At 56.7% G+C, this 25,025-nt stretch overlaps 3 protein-coding genes across 8 annotated transcripts; 2 read left to right on the top strand and 1 right to left on the bottom strand.

The window, feature by feature from the left end:
- Positions 1-456: 456 nt before the first annotated feature.
- TMEM256 (transmembrane protein 256) lies at positions 457-1,617 on the top strand. Its single transcript, XM_004058479.3, has 4 exons — positions 457-594; positions 902-933; positions 1,201-1,281; positions 1,382-1,617. Exons 1-4 carry the CDS (start codon positions 510-512, stop codon positions 1,523-1,525), a joined length of 342 nt encoding a protein of 113 aa, XP_004058527.1. The 5' UTR covers positions 457-509; the 3' UTR covers positions 1,526-1,617.
- A 7,924-nt stretch (positions 1,618-9,541) lies between these two features.
- Positions 9,542-15,715, top strand: PLSCR3 (phospholipid scramblase 3). 6 transcript variants are annotated; one of them, XM_031003391.3, is made up of 8 exons: positions 9,559-9,667; positions 9,877-10,040; positions 10,308-10,543; positions 10,635-10,677; positions 10,780-11,000; positions 11,192-11,353; positions 14,646-14,807; positions 15,000-15,715. In XM_031003391.3, exons 2-8 carry the CDS (start codon positions 10,034-10,036, stop codon positions 15,054-15,056), a joined length of 888 nt encoding a protein of 295 aa, XP_030859251.1. In that variant the 5' UTR covers positions 9,559-9,667; positions 9,877-10,033; the 3' UTR covers positions 15,057-15,715. The 6 variants fall into 6 exon arrangements, with proteins under 6 accessions (XP_063556654.1, XP_030859251.1, XP_030859252.1 ...); XM_031003392.3 differs by having other exon boundaries at positions 9,560-9,667; positions 9,873-10,040; XM_063700584.1 differs by lacking the exon at positions 10,308-10,543 and having other exon boundaries at positions 9,542-9,667.
- TNK1 (tyrosine kinase non receptor 1) lies at positions 15,700-24,574 on the bottom strand. The gene is made up of 13 exons (XM_019013189.4): positions 24,335-24,574; positions 22,361-22,614; positions 22,130-22,200; positions 21,834-22,025; positions 21,586-21,741; positions 21,197-21,480; positions 20,695-20,965; positions 18,788-18,882; positions 18,289-18,453; positions 17,986-18,065; positions 16,738-17,036; positions 16,559-16,654; positions 15,700-16,471 (listed from the first exon to the last, which is right to left on the bottom strand). The coding sequence occupies exons 2-13, from the start codon at positions 22,521-22,523 to the stop codon at positions 16,358-16,360; spliced, it is 1,986 nt and encodes a 661-aa protein (XP_018868734.1). The 5' UTR covers positions 22,524-22,614; positions 24,335-24,574; the 3' UTR covers positions 15,700-16,357.
- Between the last annotated feature and the right edge of the window lie 451 nt (positions 24,575-25,025).

Below are 25,025 nucleotides of genomic sequence, written 5' to 3'. Positions count from 1 at the left end.
AGGCGGAGCCTTCAGACATGGGGGAGGGGCCACTTGTGCAGTGGGCGGGGTTTACTGGCAATAGGTGGGGCTTTGCTATCTTTGGGGCCGCCTCTTTTTGGTAGTGGGTTTGATTTGAAGCTGAACAGGAGGAGCCTGTGGAAAAAGGGGCGGAACTTTGAGAGAAGACCGGGATCTTTGGAAATTGGCCGGAGCGTGGGGGTGGGGGATTCGAAGAGGCGATCAACTTGGAAAGTGGGCCAATCCGTGACGCAAATCCCCTAGTCCCGCCCTCAACCCCGCCCCCCCACTGCTTAGCTCCTCTGCTCCTAATTGGTGCTGGTTTCTCCGCCCGCCAGACGTCTTCGCCACTCTGCAGCGGTTTTACAAAGGCTGGTGAAGAGCGCAATGCTGAAATGAACACGGCCCGGATTGGGCGCCTGTGAACCTTATTTGCATGGGCGGCCGGGATTGGCTGGCCTCTTGGGTGGCCTGGGCGGCGTTGGTCCGGTGCGTCCTGTTCTACAGCTATGGCCGGGCCAGCTGCAGCTTTCCGCCGCTTGGGCGCCTTGTCCGGAGCTGCGGCCTTAGGCTTCGCCTCTTACGGGGCGCACGGTCAGGGGGCTGGGGACGAAGATGGGACTGTGCTTGGGGCGTCCTCTGGGGTTTGCTGCAAGGGCGTAACCTGTGGGAGGTGCCCGGCCTCTCGTTTATCAGACAGTCCGCGGAGCCCTAAACCTTTTAAAGTCCCCCAGCTGGGTCCAGTTGGTTCCCAGTACTGCCCGAGCGTGTTCCCACCAATCGGAAGCTTCCTGGGGTGGGGGGGGTGCCCTTTCTCGCCAATGTCCACCTGGGTCCCCCCGGATTGGGGGCGGTCACGGCTGGCACTAGGACCGCTAACCTTTGCTTCTTTTCTCCACAGGCGCCCAATTCCCAGATGCCTACGGGAAGGAGGTGAAGTAACTGCGCTGGGGCTCCCTGACTCGTGGGTCTACGAAGGCACAAAGTCTGGGGTCCCTGGGGGAAGTGGGCGGGGAGAGGGTGGGGCGAGCCGCGGATCTCTGGAGCAGCAAAGGCCAAAGGCTCTGTAAGCCAAAGGCCTGGGATCAAGCTGGGACTTCAAGGGTGGGGTGGGGGAAGGAACTTTGGTCCCTTGTGTCATCAGGGGATCTCAGGACCTGTATTGCCTACGATATCCCTTCGTTTCTGTTTTTCTTACAGCTGTTTGACAAGGCCAACAAACACCACTTCTTACACAGCCTGGCCCTGTTAGGGGTGCCCCATTGCAGAAAGCCACTCTGGGTAATCTTTCCCTGCGCGTAACCCTGACCAAGCCCCACACGCTCCCTCTCAGCCTGCCCTGTTCTTAACAATCCTGTTTTCTGTGCTGTGTCTCCTTCAGGCTGGGTTATTGCTAGCTTCCGGAACGACCTTATTCTGCACCAGCTTTTACTACCAGGCTCTGAGTGGAGACCCCAGCATCCAGACTTTGGCCCCTGCGGGAGGGACCCTGCTGCTCTTGGGCTGGCTTGCCTTGGCTCTTTGAGCTCCCTTTTGCTTAATTACTGGGTTTTCTGGGCAGTTTTTTTTTTTAAAGAGTTGGAGTAAGAAGAGGATTAAAAAGGAAAGGCAAATAAACTTTGGAGTCTTTGTTCATCTAACCTCTTGGAGGAGGAAGGGTGGGGATTCAACCTCTGAACTCCCTCCATTTCCTAAGACTTAATCAGTGAGCCTTAGGTCTGGGGATTCTGGTCACTTTAAGTTAACTTATTATAATGTTCTTACCCTGGTGGGCATCAAAGTCATAAAGAATGCTTGAAATAACACAGATTCCTACTGAAGCACTCTTTCAGGCCTGAGAATCTGTATTTTAATAAGCTCATCTTGTGGTTCTGATGCATACTACATTTTTAATTTTATTATTATTTTGAGATGGAGTCTTGCTCTGTCGCCCAGGCTGGAATGCAGTGGCATGACCTCGGCTCACTGCAACCTCTGCCTCCCAGGTTCAAGCGATTCTCCTGCCTCGGCCTCCTCAATAGCTGGGATTACAGGCGCCTGCCACCATGCCCAACTAATTTTTTGTATTTTTAGTAGACACGGGGTTGTGCCATGTTGGCAAGGCTGGTTTTGAACTCCCGACCTCAGGTGATCCACCTGCCTTGGCCTCCCAAAGTGCTGTGATTACAGGTATGAGCCACCACGCCAGGCCTGTTTTTATTTTTATTTTTATTTTTTTGAGACAGAGTTTCACTCTGTTGCCCAGGCTGGAGTGCAGTGGTGTGATTTTGGTTCACTGCAACCTCCACTTCCTGAGTTCAAGTGATTCTCCTGCCTCAGCCTCCCAAGTAGCTGAGATTATAGGTGCATGCCACCATGCCTGGCTAATTTTTGTATTTTTAGTAGAGATGGGGTTTCACCATATTGGCGAAGCTGGTCTTGAACTCCTGACCTCAAGCAATTCACCCGCCTCAGCCTCCCAAAGTACTGGGATTTTAAAAAATTACTATAGGGTCATGGTTTTCAGCCCTGTTGTTATCAGCACCCACTTACTCTAGAAGTGAGGATTAAGGCAAGGCAGGATAGGAGTGTCATTAGTTACAAAATACTTTGGGGTTCAAAGCAGGGACAGATCATGTATTGGGGATCAGAAAATGTGTCACAATGCTTGAGATGATCCTTAAAGGAGCTCTATTGTATCGAAGAAACAATGAACAAAGAACAAGATGGAGATGGGAGGGGTTTGGAGAAGCAGGAGTCTTCAGTGTGGGCTGAGTTCGAGTTAGGTAGGAAAGGAGTGAGAAAAGGTGGCAGGGCAGGCTGGAGTGTCAGTCACAGCATGTAGAGAACTGTAAGATATTTAGTGGGGACAGTATTTATTTATTTATTGTGACGCAGTCTTGCCCTGTTACCCAGGCAGGAGTGCAGTGGCACGATCTCAGTTCACTGCAACCTCCGCCTCCCGGGTTCAAGTGATTCTCCTGCCTCAGCCTCCCGAGTAGCTGGGATTACAGGCGCCCGCGACCGCGCCCAGCTAATTTTTGTATTTTTAGTAGAGACGGGGTTTTGCCATGTTGGCCAGGCTGGTCTCAAACTCCCGACCTCAAGTGATCCACCTGTCTCAGCCTCCCAGAGTGCTGGCATTACAGGTGTGAGCCACTGCTCCTGGCAGGGACAGTATTTATTAAACCAGCGTTGATCATGCGTCAGACACGTTACAAGGAAGATCAACACTGAGGGAGACAGATATCCCCTCCCTCAAGGAGTTTCCCATCTAGTAGTGGAAATGGACCTGAAATAACTAAACATTTATAAAATTTGCAAAACATGTATCATTACAAATTGTGCTGCATGCTGAAAGGAAAGGAACAGAGAGGACCCTGTGCAATGGCTCAAGCCTGTGATCCCAACATTTTGGAAGGCGGAGGTGGGAACATTGCTCGAGCCCAGGAGTTCGAGACCAGCCTGGATAACACAGGGAGACCCCTGTCTTTACAAAAATAAAAAAATAGCCAGGCGCGGTGGCTCACACCTGTAATCCCAGCACTTTGGGAGGCCGAGGTGGGCGGATCACAAGGTCAGGAGATCGACACTATCCTGGCTAACATGGTGAAACCCCGTCTCTCCTGAAAATACAAAAAAAAATTAGCTGGGCATGGTGCCAGGCGCCTGTAGTCCCAGCTACTCGGGAGGCTGAGGCAGGAGAATGGCATGAACCCAGGAGGCAGAGCTTGCAGTGAGCCGAGATAGTGCCACTGCACTCCAGCCTGGGCGACAGAGCGAGACTCCGTCTCAAAAAATAAATAAATGAATAAATAAATAAAAATAAAAATAAATAGCCATGGCCAGGTGCGGTGGCTCATGCCTGTAATCCCAGCACTTTGGGAGGCCGAGGCGGGTGGATCACGAGGTCAGGAGATCGAGACCATCCTGGCTAACACAGTGAAACCCCCGTCTCTACTAAAAATACAAAAAAATTAGCCGGGCGTGGTGGCGGGCGCCTGTAGTCCCAGCTACTCCGGAGGCTGAGGCAGGAGAATGGCGCGAACCCGGGAGGCGGAGCTTGCAGTGAGCCGCGATGGCGCCACTGCACGCCAGCCTGGGCGACAGAGCCAGACTCCGTCTCAAAAAAAAAAAAAAAAAAAATAGCCAGGTGTAGTGGATTGTGCCTGTAGCCTGCAGGCCCAGCTACTCGGGAGGCTGAGTTTGGAGGAACATATGTCTGGTTCCTGACTCATCTTTTTTTTTGTTTTGTTTTGAGTCAGAGTTTCGCTGGTTGCCCAGGCTGGAGTGCAAGGGCGCGATCTCGGCTCACTACAATGTCCGCCTCCTGGGTTCGAGCAATTCTCCTGTCTCAGCCTCCCAAGTAGCTGGAATTACAGGCATGCGCCACCATGCCCGGCAAATTGTGTATTTTTAGTAGAGACAGGGTTTCTTCATGCTGGTCAGGCTAATCTCAAACTCGCGACCTCAGGTGATCTGCCCGCCTCGGCCTCCCAAAGTGCTGGGATTACAGGCATGAGCCACTGCCTGGCCTCTGACTCATCTTTAAAATGAAGAAATATTGTGATCTAGGAGTGTACCTCAAATTATGCCACCTCCCTGGATATACATGCTTCATTGGCTCCCCTTTGCCCTCAGAAGACAGTACAACATCTCTGCACAAGGCCCTCCACCATTTGGCCCTGTCATCCTTCTCACAATCCTCAGGCCAGCCCCTAGGAATTCCTTCAGGTCTCTAACACACTCTCTTGCTTCAGGGAAGCCTGGAAAGCTGCTGTTACAGGAGTCGGGAGCTCAGTAGAGACTAGTGTCCGTGATAGAAATTCTGCAATTAAAAGTATGCAGATTGTAACTAGAGATACGGAATGAGATGAAATTACCTAAAATCTTCTCATTAGAGAAAAAATCTGCACACTTTTAAAAATGCATACCGGCAGGGCACGGTGGCTCACACCTGTAATCCCAGCACTTTGGGAGGCTGAGGCATGCAAATCAAGAGGTCAGGAGTTTGAGACCAGCCTGGGCAACATGGTGAAACCCTGTCTCTACTAAAAATTTAAAAAATTAGCTGGGCGTAGTGGTGGGTGCCTGTAATCCCAGCTACTCGGGAGGCTGAGGCAGGAGAATCGCTTGAACCCAGGAGGCGGAGGTTGCAGTGAGCCAAGATCATGTCATTGCACCACTCCAGCCCAGGCGAGAGAGTGAGACTCTGTCTCAAAAAAAAAAAAAAAAAAGCATACCTTCAGGCCAGTTGCAGCAGCTCACGCCTGTAGTCCCAGCACCTGTAATCCTGGGAGGCTGAGGCAGGTGGATAACATGAGTCCAGGAGTTCGAGACGAGCCTGGCCAACATGGTGAAATGCCGTCTCTACTAAAAATACACAAATTAGCTGGCGTGGTGGTGCGTGGTGCTTTTACCCAACTACTTGGGTGTCTGAGGCACGAGGATCGCTTGAACCCAGGAGGCGGAGGTTGCAGTGAGCTAAGATCGTGTCACTGCCCTCCAGCCTGGGCAACAGAGCAAGACCCTGTCTCAAAAAAGAAAAAAATGCATACCTTCAGAAAAATTAAGTATGCCCTCAATATATTATACAGATTGTACTATATAAAGCATACACAAAAATAGAAATTAAAAATGATGATAGCTGGGTGCAGTGGTGTGTGCCTATAGTCTCACCTACTCAGGAGGCTGAGGCAGAAGGAGCGCTTGAGGTTAGGAGTTTGAGACTAGTGTGCTAAGATCAAGCCTGTGAATAGCCACTATACTCCAGCCTGGGCAACACAGCAAGACCCCATCTCAAAAAAAAAAAAAAAAGAGTGACTTAAACTTTTCAATGACTTACTTACTATTGCACTGCAAATAGATTCCAAGTGCCATACCACTGTCTCCAAGGCCTGCACTGGCCATCCGGGCTTTGTGATTCTTTGTCACTACATGGCATCCACATTGCCAACCCACCACATTTTCTTCTGCCTCAAGATTTTGAGCTGCTCTTTTCAGCCTGTTTTGCAGTTATTCTTTGTGCCTAGAATACACTTCTACACTTCGTGCAAGCTTAGTTTAGCTTCAGCAGGATCACCTTGGTGAGGCCTTCCACATCTGAAGGGGCACACCCTCCACCCTCCAGCTGTTCCACTGCCTCTCTGTGCTTTTTCGTTTTGTTTGAGACAGGGTCTCGCTTTGTCACCCAGCTGTAATGCAGTGGTGCCATAAGGACTCACTGCAGTCTCCATCTCCCAGGGTCAAGCAATTCTCTCACCTCGGCCTCCCGAGTAGCTGGGACTACAGGTGTAAGCTACCACGACTAGCTAATTATTACTTTTTTGTAGAGATGGGGTCTTGCCGGGTGCGGTGGCTCATGCCTGTAATCCCAACACTTTGGGAGGCCGAGGCGGGCAGATCACAAGTTCAGGAGTTCGAGACCAGCCTGTCTGGCATGGTGAAACCCAATCTCTACTAAAAATACAAAAATTATCTAGGTGTGGTGGCAGGCACCTGTAATCCCAGCTACTCAGGAGGCTGAGGCAGGAGAATCACTTAAACCTGGGAGGCCATTGCACTCCAGCCTGGGCAACGAGAGCAAAACTCCATCTCAAAAATAATAATAATAAAAAATAATAATAATAATGTGGTAGTATGTGCCTGTAGTCCCAGTTTGAGGATCCCCAGGTATGAGGATAGCTTGAGCCTAAGAATTTTGTTTTGTTTTTGTTTGAGACGTAGTCTCGCTCTGTCGCCCAGGCTGGAACGCAGTGGCGCAATCTCAGCTTGCTGCAGCCTCTGCCTCCCGGGTTCAAGCGATTCTCATGCCTCAGCCTCCTGAGTAGCTGGGATTACAGGCATGTGCCAACCACGCCTGAGCAATTTTTTTGTATTTTTAGTGGAGACGGGGTTTCACTGTGTTGGCCGGGCTGGTCTCAAACTCCTGATCTTCAGTGCTCTGCCTGCCTGGGCAGGGTGGGATTAGAGATGTGAAGTGCTGGAATTAGAGATGTGAGCCACTGTGCCCGGCCGAACCTAGGAGTTTGAGGCTGCAGTGATCTCTGATGGTGCCACTGCACTCCCTCCTGGGTGACGGAGCAAGACCTCAGTCTCATAAATAAATAAATAAATAAATATGCTGGGTGTGATGGCCCACACCTGTAATCTCAGCACTTTCGGAGGCTGAGGCAGGTGTACTGCTGGAGCCCAGGAGTTGAAGACCAGCCTGGGCAACATGGCAAAACCCCATCTCTACAAAAAATACAAAAATTAGCTGGACATGGTGGCACATGCCTGTAGTCCCAGCTAGTCGGGAGGCTGAGGTGGGAGGATGCCTTGATCCTGGGAAACAGAAGTTGTAATGAGTGGAGATCATGCCACTGTATTCCAGCCTGGGCAACAGAGCAAGACCCTGTCTCAATAAACAAACAAACAAACAAACCCTTAGAGGGGACCTCCAGAGTGGCCCAAAGGGGCTGGGTGCAGTAGCTCATGCCTGTAATCCCAACAGTTTGGGAGGCCAAGGTGTAAGGATCAGTTGAGGCCAAGAGTTCCAGACCGGCCTGGCCAACATGCAGAAACCCTGTCTCTACTAAAAATACAAAAATTAGCCGGGTGTGGTGGCTGTAGTCCTGGCTGCTTGGGAGGCTGAGGCAGAAGAATTGCTTGAGCCTGGGAGGTGGAGGTTGCAGTGAGCCAAGATAGCACCACTGCACTCCAGCCTGGGCGACAGAGTGAGACTCTCAAAAAAACAGAAAAGCCAGAGTGACCCAAAGGTCCAGTGGCAGAGCCAAGGCTGGGTCTGTAGGCTTCTTCCTCCCAGTCCAGTGCTCTCACTGCATTTCCATCCTTCACCTCAGGTGGCATCTAGGGCACAGGGGGAACCTCCACATGGAGAACCACTGCAGTACGTCTCACGTCTCTTCTCTGTCCAGACCCTCCAACACTTCCCATCTCAGGGTATAATTCAGTGGACTAAAAGGCCAGGCGTGACCTGGCTTCTTGTGACCCCTCTGACCTTCCCCTCATTAACTCCATTCTAGTCTCACTGGTCTTCTGCCTCAGGACCTATGCCCTTGCTGTTCCCTCTGCCTGAAACACTTACCCAGTAATCTGCACAGCTCAGTCCCTCATTTCCTTTAGGTTCTGGGTCAACTATCACCTTCTTTCTTTCTTTCTTTCTTTTTTTTTTTTTTTTTTTTGAGACGGAGTCTTGCTCTGTCGCCAGGCTGGAGTGCAGTGGCAAGATCTCAGCTCACTACAACCTCTGCCTCCCAGGTTCAAGCGATTCCCCTGCCTCAGCCTCCCGAGTAGCTGGGACTACAGGCGCCCACCACCACACCTGGCTAATTTTTTTGTATTTTAGTAGAGACGGGGTTTCACCATGTTGGCCAGGATGGTCTCTGTCTCCTGACCTCGTGATTCGCCTGCCTGGGCCTCCCAAAGTGCTGGGATTACAGGCGTGAGCCACCGCGCCCGGCCTAACTATCGCCTTATTGGTGATGCCTAAATAAATATTTATTTATTTATTTTGAGATGGAGTCTCGCTCTGTTGCCCAGGCTGGAGTGCAATGGCGTAATCTCGGCTCACTGCAACCTCTGCCTCCCGGGTTCAAGAGTTTCTCCTGCCTCAGCCTCCCGCATAGCTGGGACTACAGGCGCCCGCCACCACACCCGGCTAATTTTTGTATTTTTAGTAGAGATGGGTTTTTGCCATGTTGGCCAGGCTGGTCTCAAACTCCTGACCTCAGGTGATCCGCCCACCTCGGCCTCCCAAAGTGCTGGAATTACAGGCGTGAGCCACCGCGCCCCGCCACGATCTTTCTAAAACACACATTTGACCTTCTTTGTTCTAAAAATGTCTCGGTGGACTCCTCGCTGCTCGTGGGGCCAAATCGCAGCTTCCACACAACCCGCCGTGTATGTGGACTGCACTCCGTTTCTAAACTCATATCTTGCGCCGCTCAGCCAGTGGCCCCCAAGGCGGGGCTGGTCCCGGCTCAGGATCCGGTCGAAGAGACTCATCGCGGGGGTCTTTTCTGACCGCGCTTCCTCCTCTGGCCCTCCAGGCGGCCTGAGCACGCTCACTGACACCGTTTGGCGGCCCGTCACCCGCGTGGCTGGGGCACCTGCAGAAACTGCTGTCGCTGCGAGGTGCCCGTGTGGGTCACCGCTGTGCCAGGGAGAAAAGACGGCGAGGTCGCCCCTGGGAGGCAGAAGGCGAGCCAGGAGCCAGTCCTGGAAGCCAATGAGTGAGGGTGAAGGGTGTTCCGCTGCGTCAGCGAGGCCCGACTGCCCTTGGGAGGAGGAGCCCAGGGGCCAGCGCGGCGCGGGCCGCCCTCGCCTCCCACCCAGGGCGCTGAGCACGCACGCCGCCGGCCTGGCGGCGTTCGCGGGGCCGGGGACCAGCCGCCGCCTTCTCCAGGCGCTCCTACTCTCTGGGCATCTGCAGTCCGAGCGGAAGGGGCGGGAACGCCGGCGACGCCGAGGAGCAAAGCCCACGATCGGCTTCCCGGGGCAGCGGACGGCCGCCTTCCTCCCGGCGCAAACGCACCGCCCAGGAGGGGGCGGGCCCGGCGGGTCGGGGGGCGGGCCCGGCGGGTCGGGGGGCGGGGCCGGGGTCCGAGCTCGGGCCCTCCTCCGCCTCCGCCAGCTCCTGTGAGCTGCCGAGTGCTAGGCACCCGGGCTGTTCTGGGGGCTCCAGGTGAGCGGGGGCACAGAGGGGTCAGGGAGACCTCCCTCGGGGTGGGGCTGTCGGTCTGACCGCGGGTCCATCTGTCCTGCCGTCGGCCCACAGCCTCCTCCGCAGGATGGGAGAACAAAGGGAGGGGGCGGTTCTGGGGCCCCCGAGGGAATCCAGGGTCCCAGGTACCCGGTCCCGCCCACTGACACTTGGGTTTCTCCCCGAGTCAGAGGCGCCGCCCAAGAGACCCTGGGCCGGCGCCGGGCGCAGCTGCCTCTCCGTCTTTGTGTCTGTCTCTGTGTCTGTCTGGCTATCTCCGAGTCTGCCTCCGCTTCCAGAACTAAGCCACCCAGACACCATCATCCCGAAAACCCCAGCCCTTCTCCCATGGCAGGTAAGTGCGCGCAAGTCCGGGGGTCTCCGTTATACCCCCCACGGACTTGGGAGCCGGGTTTGAACACATCCTCCCGGAATGTGCTCGGACTGGCTGGGTGGGGCCCCTCCCTTCCTTCCGGGGAACCTCCACCCTGCTCCCCTGCCCCATCTTTCTCTGCCTCTTGCCACCACGTTTCCCCCGAAGCCTCGCGGCCCATGGGCTGAGGAATAAGGGGATGAGGTCTTGAGTCCCTTTCTAATCTATCCTGCCCCCACCGCTTTACAGGCTACTTGCCCCCCAAAGGCTACGCCCCTTCGCCCCCACCTCCCTACCCTGTCACCCCTGGGTACCCGGAGCCGGCGCTACATCCTGGGTCCGGGCAGGCCCCAGTGCCCGCCCAGGTACCTGCCCCAGCTCCCGGCTTCGCCCTCTTCCCCTCGCCTGGCCCCGTGGCCTCGGGGTCTGCTGCCCCCTTCTTGCCACTGCCAGGGGTGCCTTCTGGCCTCGAATTCCTGGTGCAGGTGAGTGGGAAGGAGGGAGGGAGGATGACTGGGATGGGACCTGGGCGTCCAGATGGGCCAGCTGATGTGCGCGCCGCTCCTCTCTTTCCAGATTGATCAGATTTTGATTCACCAGAAGGCTGAGCGAGTGGAAAGTAAGTAGAAGGAGTGGGAGGTTGGACCTCATGATGGTGGCCCGGATGGTGGGCTCCTGGGCGCGCGAGGCTCTACGAGTCTCCCCGTGTCACCCCGGGCAGCGTTCCTAGGCTGGGAGACCTGTAATCGGTATGAACTGCGCTCTGGGGCCGGGCAGCCCCTGGGTCAGGCGGCCGAGGAGAGCAACTGCTGCGCCCGTCTGTGCTGTGGCGCCCGCCGGCCGCTACGTGTCCGCCTGGCCGACCCCGGGGACCGCGAGGTGCTTCGTTTGCTCCGCCCGCTGCACTGTGGCTGCAGCTGCTGCCCCTGTGGCCTCCAGGAGGTGGGCGGAGGGAGGGGGCCGGGAGGGCGGGCCTTGGCGGGGCGGGACAATGATGAGGTCCACCTGAGATGAGGCCTGGATCAGGTGGGAGTGGGCAGGTGGGGATGGGAGGTTTAGTGAGGGCCAAATAGACAGATGATAGAGCTGGGACCCCTGCCTCCACAGTGACCCTGTCTGCTTCCCACTCCCAGATGGAAGTACAGGCTCCACCAGGCACCACCATCGGCCACGTGCTACAGACCTGGCATCCCTTCCTCCCCAAGTTCTCCATCCAGGATGCCGATCGCCAGACAGTCTTGCGAGTGGTGGGGCCCTGCTGGACCTGTGGCTGTGGCACAGACACCAACTTTGAGGTATCAGGAATACTAGAGGCTCTTGGGACCTTCGTAAACCAAGATGGTGCTTCCACAAGGCAGGATAGTTAACACTAAGGTCAAGACCCTGAGCTTAGCAATCCAAATCCACTGTGACTCCGACCGCATTTGTAGCATTCCTCCATTTGGAAATAGGATGGCCCTGTGCTCTTATAAAAGCATAACAACGAGGATTTCATCTTTTTTTTTTTTTCCAAGGCAGAAGAATTTTTTCTTAGTACAGAACAAAATGAAAAGTCTCCCATGTCTACCTCTTTCTACACAGACACGGCAACCATCCGATTTCTCAATCTTTTCCCCACCTTTCCCCCCTTTCCATTCCCCAAAACCGCCATTGTCATCATGGCCCGTTCTCAATGAGCTGTTGGGTACACCTCCAAGACGGGGTGGTGGCCGGGCAGAGGGGCTCCTCACTTCCCAGTAGGGGCAGCCGGGCAGAGGTGCCCCTCACCTCCCGGATGGGGCGGCTGGCCGGGCAGGGGGCTGACCCTCCCCACCTCCCTCCTGGACGGGGCGGCTGGCCGGGCAGAGGGGCTCCTCACTTCCCAGTAGGGGCGGCCGGGCAGAGGCGCCCCTCACCTCCCGGATGGGGCGGCTGGCCAGGCGGGGGGCTGACCCCCCACCTCCCTCCCAGACAGGGCGGCAGGCTGGGCGGTGGGCTGACCCCCCCACCTCCCTCCCGGACGGGGCGGCTGGCCGGGCTGAGGGGCTCCTCACTTCCCAGTAGGGGCGGCCGGGCAGAGGCGCCCCTCACCTCCCGGACGGGGCGGCTGGCTGGGCGGGGGGCTGACCCCCCCACCTCCCTCCCGGACGGAGCGGCTGGCCGGGCAGAGGGGCTCCTCACTTCCCAGTAGGGGCAGCCGGGCAGAGGCGCCCCTCACCTCCCGGACGGGGTGGCTGGCCAGGCGGGGGGCTAACCCCCCCACCTCCCTCCCAGACGGGGCGGCTGGCCAGGCGGGGGGCTGACCCCCCCACCTCCCTCCCGGATGGGGCGGCTGGCCGGGCAGAGGGGCTCCTCACTTCCCAGTAGGGGCAGCCGGGCAGAGGCGCCCCTCACCTCCCGGACGGGGTGGCTGGCCAGGCGGGGGGCTAACCCCCCCACCTCCCTCCCGGACGGGGCGGCTGGCCAGGCGGGGGGCTGACCCCCCCACCTCCCTCCCGGACGGGGCGGCTGGCCGGGCGGCGGGCTGACCCCCCCACCTCCCTCCCGGACGGGGCGGCTGGCCGGGCGGGCGGCTGACCCCCCCACCTCCCTCCCGGACGGGGCGGCTGGCCGGGCGGGGGGGCTCCTCACTTCCCAGTAGGGGCGGCCGGGCAGAGGTGCCCCTCACCTCCCGGACGGGGCGGCTGGCCGGGCGGGGGGCTGGCCCCCCCACCTCCCTCCCGGACGGAGCGGCTGGCCGGGCAGAGGGGCTCGTCACTTCCCAGTAGGGGCGGCCGGGCAGAGGCGCCCCTCACCTCTCGGGAGGATTTCATCTTAAGGAGCAATGCTGATTATTACAAGTGGCCCTGAGATGGGCAGAAAAAAAATCTAAGGCCAGCCTGGATTTGGGGTGAAGGATGATTAAGTCTGTGTGGGCTGGGCCCATGTGGCTGCTGTGTATGAGTTTGTGAGCCCAGGCCCTGGAGCAAGCACGATTTTAACATGTTAACATCCTGTGGCCTGCCCTGCTAAAATAGAATCCAAATGCCCCTGCCATTCCGAAATCCAGTATATCCTTCTCACTGTGCATTCCTGTCACCAGTCTGGAAGCTAGAGATCCCAAGTGGCAAGAATTTCAGAGTGAGGTGAGGCCTGGGAAGCACCTTGGTTTCTAGAAGACAAAGGCACTCCACAGACCCTTGAGTTCTTTTTTTGTTTGTTTTTTGTTTGTTTGTTTTGAGACAGAGTCTTGCTCTTGTTGCCCAGGTGGGAGTGCTATGGCATGATCTCAGCTCACTGCAGTCTTTGCCTCCCAGGTTCAAGCAATTCTTCTGCCTAAACCTCCCGAGTAGCTGGGATTACAGGCATGCGCCGCCATGCCTGGCTAATTTTATATTTTTAGTAGAGACGAGGTTTCTCCATGTTGGTCAGGCTGGTCTCGAACTCCTGACCTCAGGTGATCCACCCACCTCAGCCTCCCAAAGTGCTGGGATTACAGGTGTGAGCCACCGCACCTGACCGACCCTTGAGTTCTTTAAGGGATAATTGCTTGTGCAGATAAGGGAGAAACAACAGGTATAATCCAGTATACTTTCCAACGCTTCTAATGAGGTACCCTACCTAAGGTTACTTTGCAAAAATGAGTCACCTTGGTAGCCAGAGGGAGATTCCGTGATGGGAACCAATTGGGAATAAGATATAATAACTGCGTGATCTCCAGATGGGAATGTATAGGCTGTGGGGTGCTCATAGGGCCAGTGTCCCTTTTACATAATTATAAATGGTCCATACTTGGGGCTGTACCCTTAGGACCATGGCAGGAAGTGCCCCAGAGCTGTAGGACAGTGCAGGAAGGGGATGGGAATGACACAAAAGGAAATCACTGCAGTTCTAATCACTGGAGAATGAGCACAGGAAAAGGACCAGGAAGTCACGGGGAGTAACTACCCATATCAGCAGAGCCTGTTGCTGTGTGGCTCAGAGAAGCCAGTGGAAATTGTGGTCCTCAAAGGCTACTTACTGCTGCCTCTCTCCACAGTAGATAGGCATGTATCCCTCTCTAGATGAGGCTCTCATGCAGTGCTGGGCAAGGCCCTCCCCTACTCTGCAGACTAGAGAAAAGGTACTCTTCGGGGTAGACATAGCCTTCTAGGAGCCTTCTTGATTGGTGAAGTACAGCCAGAATTCCAGTAGCTTTCCTTGCCCTTTTGGCCAGGTTACTTTGTGTAGGGCACAAGCTGTGCCAATTGTGAGTGGCAGGGGCATTGGGAACCAGAGCAAACCTAGCAAACAGCCATACCCTAAGGGGGCTGGATTGTCATGCTTCCATTTCTCCCACCACTGATGTTCAGTTATGTCATGCGTCGCCTTTCGATAGCAGCAGATCTGAGTCTGAATCCTAATTTTGGGTATAGACTCAGCGTGATCTAGAGTGCGTCAGTTTCCCCAGCTGTCATACTCTGTGATGGGAACCAGTTAGGAAAGCGATCACTCGGTGACCATTAGAGGGGAAGATTCACTGAGTGGAGACCCTGCAAATTCATACGTGCGGCTGTGGGAATGAGACTGGAGCAGGTGAGACTGGCTGCCTCCTCCTCAGCTGGGTCCTTCCTCCCTCCCTGATGACAGGTGAAGACTCGGGATGAATCCCGCAGTGTGGGCCGCATCAGCAAGCAGTGGGGGGGCCTGGTCCGAGAAGCCATCACGGATGCCGATGACTTTGGCCTACAGTTCCCGCTGGACCTGGATGTGAGGGTGAAGGCTGTGCTGCTGGGAGCCACGTTCCTCATTGTGAGTTGGCTGCCCCTGCCCCCACCTCCTGCCTGTCCTTTGCTGTCATTTGAAGCTTTATGCATTTCCCGGCCTCTTGCTAGGGGAAAGTCAGGGATAGGTGTTGGGGGGGTTGAGGTTCTAGAGCTGGCCTGTGACAGCCAAGCTGGGCTGGCCCAGCCGGATCTCCCATTGACAGTGGCCTCCTCTTAGGACTACATGTTCTTTGAGAAGCGAGGAGGCGCTGGGCCCTCTGCCATCACCAGTTAGAGGCCACCATGGTGTGAGGAGACCATCACCTTGACCAGAACTCCAGATGGTCACCTGCCCTGGCCCCTCCTCTGGGCAGCCCCTTTCCTCCATGTACACTGCAGGGGACAGAAGGGGGGCCCCATCCCTACCCTACTCCCTGGCCGCCTGCCCCTGTGGTTCCCAAGGAGGGGTATGTATGAGAGCCCTCTCCTGCTACCTCCCACCACTGTCCCAGCAGTCCCTCGGCACAGAGGCATATCAGCTTTCACACTTTCCCCATGCACTCCCTCCCACCCCCTTCCAGGGCCTCTGCTCCAAAGGAGGCCTCTGGAACCCAGGACTCTGGGGTTTTACAAGAGGGCTGGGGTGTGGAAGGGCAAGCTGCACCAAAGACGGTGGATACAGCCACCGCCCCCCACCGCCGCTGCCTAGCATCTGCTTGGCCAATTAGTTCAGCCTCAGACCATGGCACTTTGAGGGGGTCTCTACCTCCCCATCAACAGCTGCAGGGGGACCCCAGTGCTAACTTCCTCTCCCACTAGGGCCCTGCCTTCAGCTGGTGCTTGCTGCGATTCCTGTGCCTTATGTAACTGCCCTTCCTTCCCTTGCCCTAGGAAAAAGGCTGCATCTTTATATGTTACATTCATATAAACTTTGTAACTTTTTGGACATTGAAAGATGTATGTAATAGGGGAGGGTAGAAGCAGTTGGTATGGGAAAAAACAAAGGGGAATGTGAGAGCTGGGCTGGGGCAGGGACTAGTCCATCTCATAATCCATACTACCAGCATCAAACGTCCTTGAGTGCAAGAGAGCAATCGTTATCACCCACAGTGGCCCTGCACAAAACGAAGGCAGTTTGGGCCTATACCCCAAGTCCCTATGGTGGCTTCCATCATCCAGGATGGCTGCCCTGCAGAGTCCAGTGTGGTAGCTGATGGCAGTTCAAGATGGCTGTTCACATGGTCCAGTGTGGCCCCTTGATCCTCTCTAGCGTGTAGAAGCTTCCTCTGCATATGATGTATAGCAGCTCTTTTCCTCCAAGTCCTCTTGTCTGAGAATGTAGTGGGCAGACTACATCCTTCTTGGCCCAGCCAAAGGAGCTTCAGCCTTCAGAAGCCAAGGAGCATGGGAGGGAGGAGACATTTGCCAGTGCCCAACTCTGGGCTCCTCCTCCATGTGCCTACAGCAGGTGGGATCTCCCCAGGTGGAACGTCTACCCTCGTCGGGACCTTGTTCTGGTTCCGCTTGGTCCCATGTGGCCAGGCCCTCAGGGGCCTAGGCTTTTCATGCTGGTGTCCGTGCCCGCAGAAGCTGAGCTCAGGGCCTGGCTAGGACATAGCGGCTGGCAGCTGAGAGGTCCCACTGGTAATGCTCCAGGATGCGCCGGCAGTCAGCTCTGGACCGGCTACTCAGGTGGAAGAGCTGATCTACCTGTGGAAGCAGGAGGGTGGGTTGCAGCTGACTGCCAGGCGGCAGGGGCAGGAGAGGAGGGACCCCAAGAGAAGGGGCTGGCTTTACCTTGAGGTTCCGGATGGCAGAAACCACATCTCCCCCAGTGGCTCCTAGTGCTGTCTGGCACTCCTGGTGGGTGACCCCATGCACACTCAGCTCCACCTGTGACAGACAAAGCCTCACTCAGGCCCCTGCCCCTGCCTGTAGCCCCTTCTGGACACCAGGCCATTTCAGTGAGACCTCACCTCCATAATCTTCCTCTGCAACTCAGGATCGGGCAAGAGGCCTCCAGAGAGGGCAGCGGCTTTACTGGCTCCAGGCATTCCCATGGGGTGATTGTGTGGGGGTTTTCTTTTGGGCCAGGGAAGCCTCTCCCTAGAGGGCTGGCTGGGCTGAGGAGAGCTAGAGGATAAAGGTGGGCGTGGAGGCAGGCCTGGAGGTCCCTGGGGCACAGCTCTGGCTTGTCGAATTTCAGGGGGGCTTGAACCACCCCCTGTGGGACGAGGACCGAGGGATAGAACTGACTCCAGACTCCTGGAAATGCCTGCACAGTTGAGAAGGAAACAACTTGAACTCGGCTGGCTGCAGCCTCCGCCTCCCGGGCTCAAGCGATCCTCCCACCTCAGCCTCCCGAGTAGCTGGGACTATAGGTGCCTGCCATTATGACTGGCTAATTTTTGTATTTTTGTAGAGACGGGGTTTCGGCACATTGCCCAGGCTGGTCTCAAACTCCTGGACTCAAGCCATCCGCCCACGCTGGGCTCCCAAAGTGCTGGGATTACAGGCTTGAGCCACCATGCCTGGCCCCACTCTCCGTCTTCATCTGTGCTGGGCTGGATGGTTTTGCAAGCATTTGCAGATGAGCTAGCCAGCCCTGTCCCTGGGTGGTTCATGTGTCAGGTGGGACAATAAGACAGATGGGCAAATGGACACCAAGGCCTAGGCGGAGGGCCCAGAGAACTCAGAGCTCAGGGCCCAGAGTGTGGAGGTGCTCTTCAGAAGGGAAGGCAGGAGGGCTTCCTATCTTTTAAGATTCCACAGTATAGGGCCGGGCGCAGTGTCTCACGCCTGTAATCCCAGCACTTTGAGAGGCCGAGGCAGGCAGATCACCCGAGGTGGGGAGTTCAAGGCCAGCCTGGGCAACAGGGTGAAACCTCATCTCTACTAAAAATACAAAATTAGCCGGGTGTGGTGGCACATGCCTGTAGTCCCAGCTACTCGGGAGGCTGAGGCAGGAGAATCGCTTGAACCCGGGAGGTGGAGGTTGCGGTGAGCCAAGATCACGCTACTGCACTCCAGCCTGGGCAAAAAGAGTGAAACTCTGTCTCAAAAAAAAAAAAAAAAAAATAGATTGCACAGTATAGCTAGGATGCCAGCAGACAGAATTCAGAGGAAGGAAATAATAGATGCAAAGGCATGGATTCAGGGCAGGGGGTCGGAATTGAAGGGCTGGTCTTGATCTCCTCAGAGACTCTGGAGTCCACTACACCCACCTTTCATCCTCTCCAGGGGCATGTTCCTCCTCTGGCCCCGTGCTGGGGGCGCATCCCAGAGATTTGCCTTCTTTCTGTCTCTGTCGGAGAGGGATCCAGTTCATCCTCCACACCAACTCTCCCCACCCCACAGATCAATATACCCTCCCAAAAAAACTCACAGGGGAACCCAGGAGACCCAGGGCCCAGGGTGGAGGCTGCAGCTTCACTCTGGTCCTGTCCACAGGCTTCCCTTCCAGAGAAGCTCCTGGACCTCATCAGTTCTCCCAGCCAGCCCCTGCCCCCACCCTTTCAGGTCCTCACCCATCTATGCTTCCTGGGTGTTGATCTCCCCGGGCAGGGGTGCCTCTGTGGACTGGACGGGTGGCTGGCAAGCCCCCCGCATCTGCCAGCGTCACCGCCGAGGCTGGGAAGCTGCCCACTTTGAAGGTGCGACCATTCTGGCCCTTCCAGATTGTGGAGTCGGGGCTGTGGAAAGAGGAGCTGGTAAATAGGATGGGAATAAGGGCAAGAGTTAGGGCTGGGCCCTGGCCCACAGTTAGCTCACTAGGCTATGTGCCTTGGAGCCGCATCTGCCTGGAGGAAGGGAAGCCTTTTCCCTAATGCAATAAGGCTCTATGGGCCAGCAGTGGCTCCAGCAGGGAGGCCAGGACCATGCTGGAGCTTTCAGGACCCAGTGGGGAGAGGAGATGAGACAGAAGATCAGGGTTCAAGGAGCTGGAGAGAAGCAGAGAAGGGATCAGGAATTAGGCTGGGAGGGTATCCTCCTCCTGAGGGTGCTTGGGAGGTGTGGGACTGTCACCTGCCCTCGATGACTGTGATGGGGTCACCAGTCTCCATCCTCAGGGCGCCTGGCTCTGTGACATCCCTCACACAACATCCTTCCGAAGGCCCGGCCTGTGGAGACAAGAGGAAAGGGTGGCTGGGCTTGTGGCCCGAGTCAGAAAGGTAATATGGGAGCAGGAATAAAGAGGAGCTCCGCTCTGTGTGTCGTCTGTGCTGGGCCCAGGGTGGGACTCTCCCTGTCCCCCCATTGTAATTCAGTGAGGGAGGCAGACCTGGATCCCATAACAAACAGGTCAGGGCTCAAGGAGCAAGAGAGGAGGGCCCTGGCTCTACCTGGGGGGACCAACAGGAGCATCATCCTGTACACTGCTTTCACTCCACATCCAGGCCTGTCAGATCAGCCTCCCAGGCCCCTCTGGGAAATTTCCACTCCTCTGCAGCCCCACCGCCTCTACCCTCATCCAGACCTCTTCATCTCCCTTCTGCTTCACAGCCACTGTTGCCTACCTGGTCTCCCAGCCTCAGCATCATCCCTCTAATCCATTCTTGCGCCACATCAGAGTGCCGTCATGGTGAGAGTGGCTTGTAACTCCCCTGCCTAGTAGGCTTCCCTGGCTCCCAAATGCCTTCAGAGTAAAGACTAAACTTTAGTGGTAGAGTGTAGCAGCTTAGGGAACAGCTCTGAAGTCAAACTGACTGGCTCAAATCCCAACTCCTCCACTTACCATGTGACTTTAGGCAAGTCGCTTAAACTCTCAGTGCCTCAACTGCCCATCAGTAACATGGAGATAATAATAATTACCTCATCCAGGCCGGGCACGGTGGCTCATGCCTGTAATCCCAACACTTTGGGAGGCCGAGGCAGGTGGATCATTTGAGGTCAGGAGTTCAAAACCAGGCTGGCCAACATGGTGAAACCCCATCTCTACTAAAAATACAAAAATTAGCCAGGCGTGGTGGCAGGCACCTGTAATCCCAGCTACTCGGGAGGCTGAAACAGGAGAACTGCTTGAATCCAGGAGGTGGAGGTTGCAGTGAGCCAAGATCCCACCACTGCACTCCAGCTAGGGTGACAGAGCAAGACTCAAAATAAAATACTACTAATAATAATTACCTCATCCAGTGGTTGAGAGCATTAAATGAGCGAATCTGCATAAGCGCCCATGTAAAGTGCACAGTGCAGTGTCCTGCACAGGTCAAGTGCTCTACGTGTTAGCTTAACACGCCTTGCAAAGCCCTCTATGACACAGCTCCTGCTCTCTCTGCGGCCTCATTACTTCTTCTTCTTCTTCTTCTTTTTTTTTTTTTTTTTTTTGAGACGGAGTTCGCTGTTTGCCCAGGCTGGAGTGCGATGGTGTGATCTCGGCTCACCGCAACCTCTGCCTCCCGGGTTCAAGCGATTCTCCTGCCTCAGCCTCCCGAGTAGCTGGGATTACAGGCGTGCACCACCACATCCAGCTAATTTTGCATTTTTTAGTAGAGACGGGGTTACTCCATGTTGGTCAGGCTGGTCTTGAACTCCCGACCTCAGGTGATCTGCCCACCTCCGCCTCCCAAAGTGCTGGGATTAGAGACGTGAGCCACCGCGCCTGGCCTGCGGCTTCATTATTTCTATTTTCCCCTCCCACGCTGAGCCCTTCTCTTCCTCTGCGTGTCAACACGACTGCAACTGAGTGCTGTCTCCTCTATGCCCCTTTCCTGGCCCAGACACAGACCCCAGCCTTTCAGTCTGCATCTGTGTAGCCCCAAGCTGCCTCCCCAGGGCTCTGATCTCCCTGCAGGAAGGGACTGCATCTGTTTTGCTCAGAGCTGAGTCCCAGAGCCCAGCACAGACATCTAGATGTGTTAGTCTTCTCATGGAACCCTGGGAGAGCGAATGGAGGGAAGAGGGACTGTGTATCTGGTGAGGTCGGGGGTTCCCACCTCTTGCAGCAGCCCCTCCAGGTGGGAAAAGCTAGGCCGGTCGGCAGGGTGGGGGGCCCAGCAGCGCAAGGCGAGGGAGTAGAGGGCCCTGGAGCAGAGGGGAGGCCTAGGCAGCCGGGCTCTGTCCTCCAGCCGCTGCAGGATGAGGTACGGTGGGACCCCGGCCCAGGGTTCCTCGCCCCCGGAGAACATCTCCCACAGCGTCACCCCAAACATCCACACGTCCGAGGCAGACGAGAAGGCTCCGTGGCGCAGGCTCTCTGGGGCACACCTGCCGAAGGAAGTGGAGGCTGAAAGGGGCGGGACACGTGCTCCTTGGCGGCTCACCTTCCACGGAGCACCCCCGAGTGCTCCCATCTTTCACAAAAGTCCTCTTTGCCTAGGAGGATAACCCTTCTGGTCCAAGCCTCCCTCAGAAGCCCGGCCCCCTCCGATCTCCCTCGGCTGCTGCCCTCCGGATCCGTCCGGCTCAGAGCCCGACCGCCCGCGGACCCGCGCTCACCAGGCGTAGGGGATGGGGCGGGGCCCGCCCATGACGTAGCGGCCCCGGGCACCGCCCAGAGGCCGCACCAGCCCGAAGTCAGCCACCTTGATGGTGCGCGGCGACGCCAGCAGTAGGTTGCGCGTAGCGAGGTCTCGGTGCACCAGCCCGCGGGCCCCCAGGTACGCCATGGCTCCCGCCAGCTGCCGCAGGAAGAGGCAGAGCAGGGCCACGAGCAGCGGGGGTGTCGGGGCCGGGGCCGTTAGGCGCGCGTGCAGGGAGCCCAGTGGCGCCAGCTCCATCACCTGCAGGAGGGAACACCGCGCCGCGTGAGCCGGACCCATTGGACCTTGGCCGCCCACGCTCCTGCCGCACGGCTGTCCCGGGAACCAGCGGCTGGATCTGCTCACCATCTGCAGAGGCTGGCCCAGTACAAGGCCGTGCAGACGCAGCACGTGTGGGTGCTCCAAGTTCATCATGACCGATACCTCTCGCAGGAAGTCCCCCAGTTCTGTGCCCATCGGGCCTTCGGGACCTACCCGGAGGGACTTGACAGCCACTGGGACCTGGAGGTGGGGGGAAGCACCTTTAGGCATTGCGGGCATGAAGAACAGAGGGGGCAGCTGGCCTGGATGAAGCGGGCTCCCTGGACACTCACACTCTTGCCACTGGGCAGCGTCCACAGCCCTCGGTGCACCACACCGAAGCAGCCCGAACCCAGCAGCTCCCCTCTGCAAACAGCACCCTCTGGAATCAGACACTTGAGGCCCCCCTCTGGCTCAGGGAGGTGCCGTGGGCTGTCCGAGGGTAGGGTGGGCTCCTTGTGCTCAGGGGCAAAACCTCCAAGGATCTGAAACAGGGATGGGAAATCCGGTATGCAGAGCCCTTCGCCCCCCTCCCTGCCCCTCAAGCCACCTCATTCCCAGGCCCAAGCTGCCCACCTACAACACACACCTTGTAGACCCAGTTCTTAGACTTAGGCCCAGAACGTAGCCTTTTCAGAGCTTCGGACAGTCTGCGCTGGGCTGCGGGAGGCCAGAATCAGGGCTGGGGTGGAGGTGGGGGTGGGGAAGAGTGCGGAGAGACTTACAGGGAAGAAAAGGGCTGGAAGAGGGTTGTGGTGGGGGAAGGCAACTGATAGGCTGTGGACAGAGAGACCAGGGCCTCAGGGCAGGAGTCCCTCACCAGGCCGGCCCATGCCAATGCCGTCCAGGTCCTCAGGCTTTACAAAGTCGAAGTGCTCTGGCCGAGTGACATTAAGCTCCTCAAGGATGGGCCAGTAAAACTGGGCCAACTGGATGTCCCGGAGCAGCTTCAGTAGCCACAGGGAGCCGGCCTCAGGAAGCATGTCTGGAGAAGGAGTTCCTAAGGATGATGGCACTCTCCTTCAGATGTTCAGCTCAGGGTAGGCCCTAGAGAGATCAGGTCTCCAGCTCCACCTGCAAGTCATCAGAAACACTCAGGTACAGAGGCAGGGACACAGCAGAGACAGCCAGGATCCCTGCCACTCACGCACACAAATCCCAGGTAGAATGTTCCCTGTGCCCACGGCATCCGGGTACTCTGTCCCTTCACCGCTGAGTAACCTGCCCTGCTCACACCTGCAATTTTAGCTTACTGCCTGCTCCTACTACAGACTCCAGGTATGTTACCATCCTGACTCTGAAATATCATGGCACATCACACACCCGGACACCCAGAAACACTGCCCTTTTAGACCTGAGCTACACAGTGGCACAAACTCACTCATACACACCTGAGACATCTCCCTTCCTCCAACATGAGACATCTCCCTTCCTCCAACATGAGACATGTTTGCCTACCACACACACTGGAGATGCTCAGATATGACAACCACACCATACCTCAGACATGTAGGTAGAGCACGCACACACATGAAGGTACACTGCCTCCCACATGCTGCCACACACACACACTGAGACCTACAGATATACTGCAAAACATGGCCGAGACTCCCAAATACATGTCCTCTTTTTTTTTTTTTTTTGAGACGGAGTCTCGCTCTGTCATCTAGGCTGGAATGCAGTGGCGTGATCTCAGCTCGCTGCAACCTCCACCTCCCGGGTTCAAGCAATTCTTCTGCCTCAGCCTCCCAAGTAGCTGGGACTACAGGCGTGTGCCACCATGCCCAGCTATTTTTTGTATTTTTAGTAGAGATGGGGTTTCACCATATTGGCCAGGCTGGTCTTGAACTCCTGACCTCGTGATCTGCCCGCCTCGGCCACCCAAAGTGCTGGGATTACAGGCGTGAGCCACTGCGCCCGGCCGATATATGTCGTCTTAACGCTGAGACATTTCAGCATGCGGCCACAAAACGCCCAGGCTCATCTATGTCCTTCCATGAGATGTTCCTTGTACATACGTGTCACATCCATGGGACATGGCAGTTCACTGCCTCCAAACACCTAGATACACTGCCCCACACGGCTAAGACACAAAGGTCCATATGAACACAACACACAGACATCGAGGTACAGTGTGCACACAGCATACCTGAGCTATGGGGGCATAGGGACCCCTCAAGCCAAAAGAGGTCCACAGTCATTGCCTCTCCTCCACCGGAGGCAGCAACATTTGAAATCAAATCAGGCACTTGTGATGGCCGCTAGGCTTAGGTGCTGCCTATGGAGCCACTGAGGCTGTCAGGTACACAGTCCCACACCTACCTGAGCTCAGCCCCAGGCACAGATGCCTGCTGGCAGCCTGAGTCACTCGGTCTAACTTGGCTTCAAGGCAACTCCACCAACCTTTGTTAAATAAGGCTCTGGGCCTCTGGGTACTGGCAGCCTGCTCACACTTTCCCTAACACACACCTGGACCCGTCCCTTCCCCTACATTATAAGCAAGGAGGAAGAAGAGGATCGAGGCTGGGCCTAGTTGGAAATGCGCAGGTGGACTCAGAACCGGGCGTGAGCAGGGTTGGGTTGGGAAGGAGAAAGCCCAGGAACCTGGGGGACCCGGCCTTGCGCGCTCGGTGGGAAGCGGGGAGCGCAGAAGGGAGACAGGAGGAAGCGCGGCTGCGGGAGGGAAGGACGCAGGAGAAGAGGACAGGCCTAGCGCCCCCAGGACGCGCCCCCAGCGACGGCTGCTCCGCCGGCCCTCCCCAGCCCGGGCCCCCTGCTCGGTCCGGACCCTCACCTGGTCAAGGCGGAAGCGGCGACTGCGGAACCTCCCAGGCTGCCTGGGCTAAATCCGAGGAGGCGGGACAGGAGTAAATCCCGCGGAGGGCGGGGACCTGGCCGCTGGCCCGGGGCCGGCGAGGGCCGCACCCCGAGTTCCCTAGTGGGACAAGGTGACGGTCCCCAGGGCGACTGGCGGCCCCTCCCTCCACCAGACCAGATCGCCCCGACTGTGAGAAGCCCCCTTCCCTTCTCCTCTGCTCGTCTTCCTTCACGTCTTTCCAGCCTTCTCCGAATAGCTTCCCAGCCCTCCCCAGACTTCACTCCTCTGTCTCTGTCCCCCATGCCCTCTCGCCAAATCCTTCACCTCTCAGCCAGGACCCTACCTCTTACATGAATAAGCGCCCGATAGAGCTCTCCTGTCCACGCACAGGGAATATAAGGCTAAATAGGACACAGTTCCTGCCCCATGGCAGGGGGTTCAGAGCTTCCTAGCAGGCTTTACTTAATGAACCCTGGAATGGGGCCAGGGCAGAGAGATGTTGATGCTGGTACGGTACGGAGAGTTGGCCCTGGCCTAGACAGAGTCTACAGTTGAAGCTGTTGTTGATCGCCGGCAACATTCCATGCCTAAGGGCACGCTTCCCCATTACTGACACTCCTGGGCTTCCTTCCAGCGTAACGCCTGCCCTCCATGCAAGCTCTGCAGA

Source organism: Gorilla gorilla, chromosome 19 (genome assembly GCF_029281585.2).
Source record: "Gorilla gorilla gorilla isolate KB3781 chromosome 19, NHGRI_mGorGor1-v2.1_pri, whole genome shotgun sequence".
NCBI lineage: Eukaryota > Metazoa > Chordata > Mammalia > Primates > Hominidae > Gorilla > Gorilla gorilla.
This window is presented reverse-complemented; position numbering and strand designations above follow the sequence as displayed.

Excerpts from the sequence above, each read along its gene's own strand:
- TMEM256 (XM_004058479.3), top strand. The coding sequence starts at position 510 with ATGGCCGGGCCAGCTGCAGCTTTCCGCCGCTTGGGCGCCTTGTCCGGA. Across the intron at positions 934-1,200 it reads CAGATGCCTACGGGAAGGAG|CTGTTTGACAAGGCCAACAA; the intron begins GTGAAGTAACTG and ends TTTTTCTTACAG. Across the intron at positions 1,282-1,381 it reads ATTGCAGAAAGCCACTCTGG|GCTGGGTTATTGCTAGCTTC; the intron begins GTAATCTTTCCC and ends TGTCTCCTTCAG.
- PLSCR3 (XM_031003391.3), top strand. Across the intron at positions 10,544-10,634 it reads GCCTCGAATTCCTGGTGCAG|ATTGATCAGATTTTGATTCA; the intron begins GTGAGTGGGAAG and ends CTCTCTTTCCAG. Across the intron at positions 10,678-10,779 it reads GAAGGCTGAGCGAGTGGAAA|CGTTCCTAGGCTGGGAGACC; the intron begins GTAAGTAGAAGG and ends CACCCCGGGCAG.
- TNK1 (XM_019013189.4), bottom strand. The coding sequence starts at position 22,523 with ATGCTTCCTGAGGCCGGCTCCCTGTGGCTACTGAAGCTGCTCCGGGAC. Across the intron at positions 21,742-21,833 it reads CGCTGCCCAGTGGCAAGAGT|GTCCCAGTGGCTGTCAAGTC; the intron begins GTGAGTGTCCAG and ends CCCCACCTCCAG. Across the intron at positions 20,966-21,196 it reads CGCCCCATCCCCTACGCCTG|GTGTGCCCCAGAGAGCCTGC; the intron begins GTGAGCGCGGGT and ends TTCCTTCGGCAG.